At 46.2% G+C, this 11,078-nt stretch overlaps 1 protein-coding gene across 1 annotated transcript in view; it reads right to left on the bottom strand.

Annotated features, from left to right (window-relative positions):
- Positions 1–7,769, bottom strand: part of LOC104620336 (mastermind-like protein 2) — a gene marked incomplete at its 5' end in the record, with an annotated part of 10,610 nt that extends 2,841 nt beyond the window's left edge. Inside the window, 2 exons of the mRNA XM_010286520.1 lie at positions 4,101–4,212; positions 7,566–7,769. Of these exons, the coding sequence (XP_010284822.1) occupies positions 4,101–4,212; positions 7,566–7,769 (316 nt within the window). The remainder of the gene's footprint in view (positions 1–4,100; positions 4,213–7,565) is intronic.
- Between the last annotated feature and the right edge of the window lie 3,309 nt (positions 7,770–11,078).

Below are 11,078 nucleotides of genomic sequence, written 5' to 3'. Positions count from 1 at the left end.
TGGTGGTGTTGGGTTGATGGTTGGCCTTGATGATCTTAAAGGTCTTTTCCAACTTTAATGATTCTGTGATTTTGTGAACTCCCCCTAGTTTATATACTGAGCATGATGGTATATGGTATGGAATATCCCTTTGGCCAGTCTGGGTCAGCTGTCCTGGCTGTGTCCCCTCCCAGCTTCTTGTGCACCTCTCCGCTAGCGGAGCATGGGGAGCTGAAATGTCCTTGACTGAGTGTAAGCACTGCTCAGCAACAACTAAAACTTCAGTGTGTTATCACATTATCATCATGCTAAGTCCAAAACACAGCACTACACCAGCTACCAGGAGAAAAATTAACTCTATCCCAGCTGAAACCAGGACACATATGTACAACAAAACCATGCTGAATTTCACTAACTTTGTCTGACATCAAATCTTATTATATATTAGTCTGTGTGATTAATTTTATTAGTCGGTCCATCTTCAGTTCCTTCTTACTGAGCAGGTGCTTCAAGACTGTGACCATGCCTGCAGAATTCTCCAAATACATCAGTCTCAGCGTGTGGCATGTTTTCCAGTCTGCTAAGGTCTTTTAAAAACTTGACAGTTTTCAACATTTGGTTTCAAGGCTGTACATCACAGCTGGTCACAATAGTAGCTCTTGCACATCTCCAACATGGATGTAAAGTAAGCTCTTTTTTTCTTGTTCAGCATCATCTCAGACTGTGTATGTCCTTTTGGTTGCAATCACACAGCCGGCTTATAGCAATATCTGGAGACCTATCAGCCATTTCCTTATGTGCCACATTAATTTGTATCGCTCTGGTTTCCTAATCAAAATAGGCAGTACAAAGTCACATGCTTTAAAAGACATTACCCAAACAACTATTACCTTTATCAACCAAAGTTGTGGTTTCATTGAAAAAAATAGCATGCTAGTTTGAAAAGATTCTTTTACATCAGCCCATGTTGCCTAACATTAATTATATTCCCTTCCTGCATTCTTTATTATTCAGGCTGTATCAGCTCCCCAGTATTTTTGCTGAGCTCTGCATTAGGTCACTAGCACTGTAATTACCTACTTACTCTTTTAATTTTTGTCATGGCATTAGCAGTCTTCTTCAAGTTTCAAGACTAAATAAAAAGTGACATTAAGAATTTGGAGAACGTCTCAGCCAGCTCTTCTAAAACTCTTGAAGACAAATCATGCGCATACATATTTAAAAAGTCTATGTTTAGGAACAGCTGCTTGATATACTGTTCCTGGTGAAATTTCTCCATAATGATGTTCAGTTCCCTCAGACTGGAACTGAAGAAAAAATTATCATATATTTCTGCCTGTTCTGCATTATTTTTATACATATACTATTTCCATTTAGTAATGCATGCAAAGGATTCCTTTTTTCCTTAAGTACTTAAAAATAATCTCCTCCCAAATCGTGATTAACACTGAGTGTGACTACGCAACCAGAGTTGCTTGTTCCAAATCAATATAAACATAGGTATCTAAATTAAGAAGCCCACTTTATCCTGGAAGGCAGGCTTTTCCACAAACTGGCTCTAAGCAGGAGACCCTTGACTACAGAGAATCTAATTGTCCTAACAGTTACACCGTCCTGGCTTAAGCACCTAAATTCAGCCCCCGAGCTGGGCAGTCCCTGGGACAGGAGATGCTATGAGGAGTCCCCCTGGTTCTACCCCCACAGGGACAGCCAGCTTCTCCTCCATGTGCTCCCAGGGATCCACCGAACTGAGTTTAGCTCTGGAAACAAAGTCACTTCACTTGCCACTGGGATGAAGACCCTGCCAGCTGTTGAGCAGCCCCCAGGGCCACCATCGCACTGCCCTGCAAATGCCACGCTCTTTAAAGGGCACAAGTGGTTGGGACGCGGGTTGTACTTATTGTGCAAAAGACGAAGCTTCCTCTTTCTTTGTATTGCTATTTTGATCCTTTTATTTTTAACGCAAGTATTTTCCGTTCTGATTCCTTCCAGATGGGAAGAAATGTCTTCCCCAGCAGCGCTGCGTACAGCAGCCGGGCACCACAGGCTGCTGCCATTCGGGGAAACGCCTTCACTGCCCCATTCACCTGCTCTCGTCTTGGGAATTTCTTGCCGTGACATGGCATTATGGGGAAAAGCATAGAGGAATAAAATGCTTAACCATGTGTCTCCAAGCCCCTATGTTATTGTATTTAAGTTTTTGTCTCTTCTTCCCTGACCTGAGCAAAGTTATTCCCAGTAAGAGGGAACAGATTCCCTGCTGTTAATCCCTTATGCAAGAGTTTCCTAACGGCTCCATCTGGTAGCTTTGCTGCGAGCTCCCAGCACAGCCCTTTCTCCCAGGCTCGCCTGAAGAGCTGCTCTCCTCCCTGGGCTCACTCAGCAGGCACTTGAGATTTGAATGGACAAGTGCTGCCAATCCCACATGTTTCAAACCCAGGAGATGAGACTCCAAATACCATGAGATTGGCAAAGAGTCCATCAGATTAAGAACAAAAAGAAGAGACACATAACAATGGCGATCTACTTATTTTGGAGCCTTTCACAGATGTGGCTATAGTGATTTCCATTTTCTCTCTCGGGCTAGAAATGGATTGGTTTTAAGTAAAAGCCAAGAATCTCAGTTAATCATTTGATTCCAGGAATGAGCCTTTAAACAACACACCAAATCACAGGATTCCCCAGCAAACTGCCAGGGTTGCCAAAGCATTTCTTTTATGAGCGCAGGAGGTATCAAGCCAGCAAGCAGGGCTCTTTCAGCCCTGTGGCATTGCCCGCACCATGGGTTATTACGCTGGCATCAGTGATGCTTGTGCAAATTTACTAAAGATGATAAACACTCAGGCCAGTAGAAAAGCAGCAATTTCCAGACTGCAGCAAGCTTATCGCTGCCAGAACTTGTAACCATAACAAAGGAGAGCATGAGCAGCCCAGCTCAGCCCTTCCACGTGTAGCCGGGCTGTTGGTGCCATGACCAGCAGGTTGGGTAGAGGGCTGGCATGTGAGCAAGCTGCACTTGGGAAATGAAATGAAATGAATTTTTCTATTAAAAACATAATAGAAGCTGAAAAAGTTTTGCTGCAAAGAACAGGTAGTAAGGAAAGTAAGGGTTCAGATCTCTGGCTGAATCTGCAGAGCCAACAGTTGTGGAAAAATAAACTAACCAAAACATCTTTTTTTTCCTCAGAGTGTTGTAGACAAAGATATACCGGAAAGCCAAAGATCCTTTTTATACTTAAATGCACAGACACTTTGCAGTATAAAGCATATCCTTTGATCCCATCTGCTGCATTTCCACCACCTCCTCTTTCTCCCCAGTGCCTTTCCCTTACTCTGCCTTTGCTCTCAGAGCAGCCTCCAGCTCACCAGCAAGGTGAACAGCATGAAAAGCCAAACAGGCAGTCTTGTGCTCCAAAACTAGAATCTCCAAGGCCGTGAGAGCACAAGAGCAGAAACAAATGTGAAGTGCTGAAGTGCTGGGCATTTTCTGCCCCAGGCGGTTCTGGCTGAAAGCAGGGGCTTTCACCCTCCTGTTTGACTAAGCTGTTGAAATGCTGCTTGTAGAGCAGCACCGAGGCCATGACTGTGGCATATTAAACAGAACAAAAGTTGAAATGGTCACGCTGGTTGCCCATGATGGTGTCATAGGAGATACTTAAAAATCAGTATGAGGGTCCTCACGCTGTACATGAGCTGCCATTCAAACAGGTAGATGGTTCTCACATCAGTCTGAAGCAAGATGTACCATGTACATGAGAGAAGTACCTGGATAGAGTGAAGTTGCATAGTCAAGAGGACACCTTTGTATCAAGTACTTGGGCGCGCTGCCTCAGGCAGTGCTAATGGGAGGGCCATCTCCTTCCCTGTGCTGGAGACATGCAGCATCAGCCTGGATGAACAACCAGCTGGTTCTCCAGACCATGTATCAGCACTTCTCAGTGGTAGTGGGCAGTAAGTAAATAGCACAGGAGAGCAGCAGTCATCCCTCACTGCCTCTGCGGCGATATAAGTGGATACCCAGAAAATCAGACCCTTGTTATCAGTGCATGCATGGCTTTTCTGATGGTCTTCCAGCTGGAAGGAAGGAAGAAAACAGTTTAATTTAGTGCATGGGCACTTACCAGGATATTGGTTTGCTTGTTGCATGTTGACCACGTTCCTTCTTTGGTCTTTATAATCTGGTGGTGGTCGTGTCAAATGTCTGTTCAGCTGATCTTGTGGAGTGATTTTCTCCTAGAGGATTAGAGTAGAAATATATTAATTTGCTTTTCTTTATGCTTTCCTGGCTCCATGTTTTGCCCGCCTCTTTCTTTTCTCAATACGTACAAAGCTGAAGTGTTCCTTCTTTTCACCCTGTCTGGTCCACAAGAGAGACAGCTGTGAGCCTGTGCCATCCCTCACTGTAATCTGTATGGAAACCTTTCTGCCAGTTGTATTGTGTTTGAGTCTGGTCTAACTTTCCTTAAAATCACTGGGAGTTGCTCAGCCTCTGTGAACATTTGACCACATCTGCACTGTAGTACAAAGTGTCCTCCGTCGTCTGCATCGTCTTGCTCACCATACTCATCAGACAGCAGGGTCTGATGGTTCCTCATGGCTCCCTGTCTGTCTGTGCAGCTGGGTTTGCTTCCAGAGAAAGCACAGAGACAGAGCAAACACCTGGGCCTAACTCAAACACACAACTGGGATGCAGCTGGGGAGCAATGAGTGTCCAGACCGGCAGCTGCCCCTTGGCTGCATCAATGGTCATCGGCCCATTTTGCCCACGCAGCCCCCTCAGCGTGCACAGCTGGCAAAGAGCATTTCAGCTTGCCATTAAACATGCTTTGTCCCAGCTACCTCCAGCCCTCGCTCTCTCCTTCCTCCTGCACTGGAGGAGCTCCCACAAAAATCATCAAAACACATTGCTTTGTCCTCCCACGTGCCTCTCCTCACCAGGGGTGCCAGCAGCAGACATGGCCAGGGTTTAGCAAGGACGGTGCGGGGCTGGATGGTTTTCATGGCACTCACCATTGCCCTGTGCTTCCCCACACATACGCGTGGTGCTGTCCTTCCTCTTACACTGGGAGCGCAAGCACTGGGGGAAGGACAGCGGGCAAAGATTGCAGAAAAAGCTGATCAGTAGGGGACATTTTTTATTTTGTGCCCACAGGGACACGTCTCTGGTGAAAGGAAGACAGACATCCAAATCCTTGGACTGAAACCTGACTAATTGCCCTTCGTTCATAAAGACCTGGGAAGTGCGGGCACCAGAGCCGCTGCCAAACCTCTCAGCAGCAGCAGTGTGCCATGAGGTCTCCAAGAGTGTTGCTGCCTGCCCATAAGCAACAACTCCTGGGGATATATGGCCCCACAGTAGGAAAACACGGCTTTGACCACCTCAGCCGCTGGCAAGTCATTGCCGGTGCACATGTGCCTCCCGGAGTAGTGCTTACTGGGCAGCTGCTGCACAAGCTTCATCCCTTCTCTGCAACGCGCCTGGGTTTCATGCTTGGCTGCTAGAATGGCTCCTCAGTTTGAAAAAGAGTCAGGCCCTGGCTGGTGTTGGATATCCATCAGAGTAATTTGGGGATCTTCTGCCTGACAACAGCATGCAAACAGACCTTCTTGTGAAAAATCTGCTTTTTCTTCTGCCAGGAGGACTTTAAAACACTGGGAGAAGAGTCTTTCTTGCAATATTTAGGCATTTTGTAATGGGGCATTTCCGTAATGCGCTCTGGGAATGAGGAGTCTGATTAAGATTTATAAGGCTTGTCTTAACATACTGCTTGACCTGAACCCTTGTGAAGAAGACAGACAAGTTATCTCCCAGGAAATCCTCGCAATACATGTAAAAACTGCAGGCAGGCTTTGTGTGTCTTTCTATGAACATGATACAAAAGCAAATGCAAGCTGATCAAAAAAATGCATTCTGTAGAGTGATTTTTTTTTTTTTCTTCACTGTGAGGGTGGTGAGGCAGTGGAACAGGTTGCCCGAAGAAATTGTGGATGCCCAACACTGGAAGTGTTCAAGGCCAGGTTGGATGGGGTTTTGAGCAACCTGGTCTAGCAGAAGGTGTCTCTGCCCATAGCAGGGGGCTTGGAAGTAGATGGTCTTTAAGGTCCCTTCCAACCCAAACCATTCTATGATTCTATGATCTATGATTTTTAAGAGCTACATGAGCCATTAACCTTCTGTTCTGCTAAAACTTCTGACGGAAAATGGCCATGTTTTGAGCTGACTTGAAACTTCATTTTTCTTCTGTGTAAATTAAAAAGTCAACAAATATTTCCCTCACAGGACAAAGGAAATCCTTAATTTCAAACTCAAGCTTTCTAATTGTGTTTTTTGGAATAGAAATTAATTTGTAAATAAAAAGGTATCCTCTACAAAAAACTGAATACTTTTTTTTTTTAAAACGTCCCCACAAAACCATGTATGTTTTTCCACTTCTGTGTTGTTCTTCAATTACTGAATAGCATTCACTAAATATGTCAGTATTTCTGACTCTATGTCTTTATAGAGAAGAGAAAAGAAAGTTTTGGATTCAAAATGTCAGGCCAGCATTTACAGGTCTGCCCTGTAGGCCGAGAGATGCAGGTTGAAGTAAATGAGCCACAGGCTCGGGGTCTGCTGTCACTGCAGCCTGGGGGAAGCAAAGCAGGTGGTGGTGTCACCTCCATCCTTCCCCAGAACCCTCCCCGCAGCCCTTCCCTAGTTGCCGCAGGGCACCTGTGTTGCTTTCTGCCTGCCCCAAGGATGTGCCAAGCTCAGCTCCTCTTCCAGGGCTTCTCTGTTCTCCATGCTTTGGCAAGCAGGACTACCAAGGAACGGTGAATACGGGGATGCAGAGGGCACATGCTACTGCTCCGGGCAGCTGGAACTCTCTCCTGTTGCACTGGCCATGGGTGATGGGCCATGAAGCACCTTCAGCTGAGTCAGTTTGTGCAGTATCAATGACAATGCCAGTTTAGTGGAACAAAACCAGTGAGTTCTAGTGCTTATGACTCCCAACAAGACCACAAATATTGCCCACGCCTCATAAAATGACCAGTAACTCCCAACTGCTCTCTCAGATACCAAGAGAGAGAGAAGAACTGGCTACAAATATCTGGTAATGAATAAAGGAAACCAGAGAAAGGAGTAGTCATGTATGATCCCAGCCAAGCACACAAACTTGTGTTGAACGCTAAAATTGATGTACCTGATCCTTGTTTACACACAGGCACTTTGTACCATGCTGCCTGGGTTGCAGACCCTGGAAGTCAACTTTCCTCGGTGGTCAAAGTAGTGTAGCCATGCACCTTAGCTTATCTTGCAAAGAAAACCACTGACAGTATTCATATGCTTCAAGTTAAGCATATGCTTAGACTGTTCTCATAAAAAAACACAGTAGCTTGGGTACTTGAGTTGTTTCATATAAACTGAGGAAGGTTTCAAAAGGGCTTAGCGAAGTGCTGAAAAATATGAGGCACACTCTAGAAGGTCTAGGCATTGCCAAAATGACCTCAAAGTTTTGGGGGATTTCTTCCCCCTGTCTTAGCTTTCTTTTCTATTGTTTCTATGATAATCTTTTCCATGTAAAATAAAGAATTAGAAAACTTACAGCTTCTGCCAACATCTGCTGCTGTAGAAGGAGTTGTTTTTGCTCCATCATTTGCCGCTGCAGAGCCTGTTTCTTTTCCATCAGTTGCTGATTCAACATTGATTGCTGGGATGAGTTCATGTAACCACTTCCAGTGTTTGGATTTGAGCAAGAACTGGAGTTTGGAGTGGGGCCAGCTCCCTGGCCTACCACAGAGTGTTGATCCTGAAACAGAATAAATGGCTCTTGAAGGATGAAAATAATAACAAGCATCAAGAAAAGGAAATAATCTTTTCTATGCAATTAACTCAAGTACAGGACACAGCCCGCAGACTCTCAGGACAAGTGACCGATACAAAAGCTTTGACAAAATAAGGGGATTGAGTAACTTCATCGTTTATGGAAGACTCTGAAAACATGCCAGGTGGTTCCAGTGGAAAACCTCAGTCCTGTACCAGCAGCTTGGGAAACGTTAACAGAAGTAACAGAGCTGTTCTGGGGATCTTTCAGGAAACTTGCATCAGGCCGTATGGCAGTTTATTTGACCACAAGGGAACAAACTCAGCGTCTGCTGGTTCCTACCATCTGGCGAGCAGCAGTGAGAAGTTACAGACTCATTGGTAGAAGTAGCATCTATTCTTAGAAAATACAGAAGCGGTACGTTGCTACTTTGCAGCGGGGTGAACGGTGCCACTTTCATTCATCCCATCACCTCCCTGACAAGAGCAACCTCTCAGAGATTGCTAACTGACTCCCATTAGCAGCAGGATTAAATAGGCTTAGAGTTCATCAACTTCCTTGGTAAACCAAATGTGTAGCTGGGCAAGACTTTGAAGAGCACTTTAGGGTCTCCCTGGTCTTTGTGATGGATCTAGATCTGCTTCCTCTTCCCTGTGTGCAGCTTCATGAGGAAGGAGTGGCAAAAAGTATCTCAGAAGGCAATGGGGAAGGTACCTGGGGATTCAAACCATGCACGTACAGGATGAGAATGAACATGGGATGACAATATGCTGCTCGTTTTGTTTTCCCATGGTTTCCCTTGGCAGCAATCTCTTTTCTGTCTACTTGCTCCACCAGTCTCTGGTACTTGGGCCTTTACCAAATGTAGGAGATAGCTTTCTCGGTCGACACACAAAAATACTCAGCCTGTGTTGGATCACTTGACAGTCAGGTATTCCTTAGCTGCCCAGCTACAAAGAAAATAGGATACACTGGTGAGGTCACACCAGTCATGAGAACCATCAGTTCTCTGACTCCACTTTGTTGCAATTCACCATACGAACCCAACCACATAATTCTGTATAACCTAATATGCGGCTGCATTTTTGCCCTGCAGCACAGGAATCCACAGCTGGAGTCTGACGCTCCCTGTTATCCAGCGGTTCTCTCAATACTGAGGTGTAGTATCAGGGTCTGGTTTACTACCTAGGTAAAGTCCTGCTCCATGGTCATCACCTTCCAAGGCATCCAGGGAAATACGGACTGACCACCAGTGAAACAAGGGCCAGCCAGGTGTAGCCTACCCATGCCCTGAAGACCATGGACCACTGATGCTCATCGCTTTGCAAACTCCAGCAATGTTCATTTCTGTGCCTTAGCTTTGGCAATGCCACCCCCCTCCTTGAATAACACCCCCCTCCCCCAGGCTAATCCAACTTATCTTTCTACCATCTGGCACGGAAGAAACACAGTGATTGTTATGGGTATTTCTATTTTAAAATAATCCTGTGGTTTTTAGATGGGGCCACATGAGTGCATAGCTAGCTAGATAAAGTATTTGACGTCTCTTACTGAAATAAAAAACATGACTTTCTTCTGGAGCCACCTGCAGCCCCCAAGGCAGTGTTACAAACCCACCCTTCAAAATTTATTGGGCTCTTACACAATTATATCCTGCACACTTTCTTTCAGTTCCAGAAGGAATCCAGGATTGCTCGGCACTGCCACATTTTTCAGCCCTTATGTTAGCTGTGAGATAGAAAATACCTCCTCTCAACAGACCCGCTTGCCAAGTTATTGCGCAAACTTTTTTGTCTTTCTTAAAATATTTTGAAAAGAAAAATATGTTACAATAAATTGGCTTTGACTTCTATATTCAAATGACAACTCTAGCTTGAACCCAGCCACATGTTACATCCATTAATAGAATTCATCTGTCGTGTTTTTGCACAGATAATGCAAGCTCCCCAAAATGTGCTTTCATAGTCCTGCATTAAAAAAAAAACAACAAAGCCCAACCTTTTCTCCCTCTCATCCACTGCCAGCCCATATAAGCTGTGGGGAGGGATTGTGTTTTCAGATAAACTGTGTAGTGTCCATTCATGATACCTATCAAAGAAAGCTCTTCTGTAATAGCAATTGGCACAAAACACCAGCTGCTTGGCAAACAGGCCCTGAGAAAACAGCATAAATCATCAACTTGGAGCCAGTTTGGGGTTTTTTTGTATTTTGTCCTTTCTCTGCTGTTCATGAAATGTCAGTGTGAGCCTATGAATCTATGATGTGTTACTTCTCCTGCCTGCTGATCTTCCATCGGCAGCAATGCGGTGGGAGAAGGAAGAACAGTTTCCTAATAAATCAGGGGATTAGCTGCGCGGCAGTTTGACCTGTCGTGAACCGGTGCCATCGAGCCTTACTCTCACCTCACACTTGCGTCACTGCGAATCAGAAGGCAGGAGGGACGTGGGGCTCTGCCCCTGTGCTTAGACAAAGCACACTTTCCGACATCCCTGCCAAGGAAGGGCAGATTTGCGTTGCACCCACTCTGCTTTCACTGAACTGTTTCGTTCTGCTCTAAGCCTGGCTTTACTGCAGCAGCTTTACTACAACTCCACACATCTAAAGCTGCTGCTGGCCTTTTGAACTTCATTCCTGGGTTCCCACACCTGTGGTTTATGCACTTTAACTTCAGAAACCCCTGACTGAAGAAACCCAGAGCGGGACACACGTGTCCCCTCGCCCGGGGGAGCCTCTGCCCAGCGGGCTGCAGGGGCAGCCCAGCATCCCTCCAGCCGGGCAGCCCCATGTGTTTGCCTGCACGGTGACACCATGCTGTTTCCTTGCACAGGGAAGGTAACCCACTCCCCACTTTGCTTCCAAAGAAGTGACGTGACCGGGAGCACATCCCTGCAGCCGTCCGGGTGTCAGGGAAGGGCTGGAAGCATCACACATCCACTAGGTACAAGTGTCAGTCTGGGTTCCCCTCCAACTCCTGCCCCACGGCTGGCACCGCTCGTGCATGCCGCATCCCTCCAGCCCTGCAGACGAGCTGCAGACCTCGCAGGGCCGTGCCCGGTGCCAGCCGGGGCAGGGGCAGCAGCCAAGGGCTCAGCTAGTGTTCACCAGGCACCGCAAACCCCCATCGGCTCTGCTGGTGCCGAAACCCCAGCACACCGATGCTCTCGCTGCAGAGACCTGTAGGTGTGCGTGCTTTGCACTCCATTCTCTGATGTCACAGGGAGACATAAAACCTACGAGAAGCAGGAAAAGAGGCAGAGGCAGTGAAGGCTCCTCAGAGCTGGTAGCACAACCAGG

This window comes from Phaethon lepturus, unplaced genomic scaffold (assembly GCF_000687285.1).
Source record: "Phaethon lepturus isolate BGI_N335 unplaced genomic scaffold, ASM68728v1 scaffold24024, whole genome shotgun sequence".
NCBI classification, from domain to species: Eukaryota; Metazoa; Chordata; class Aves; order Phaethontiformes; family Phaethontidae; genus Phaethon; species Phaethon lepturus.
This window is presented reverse-complemented; position numbering and strand designations above follow the sequence as displayed.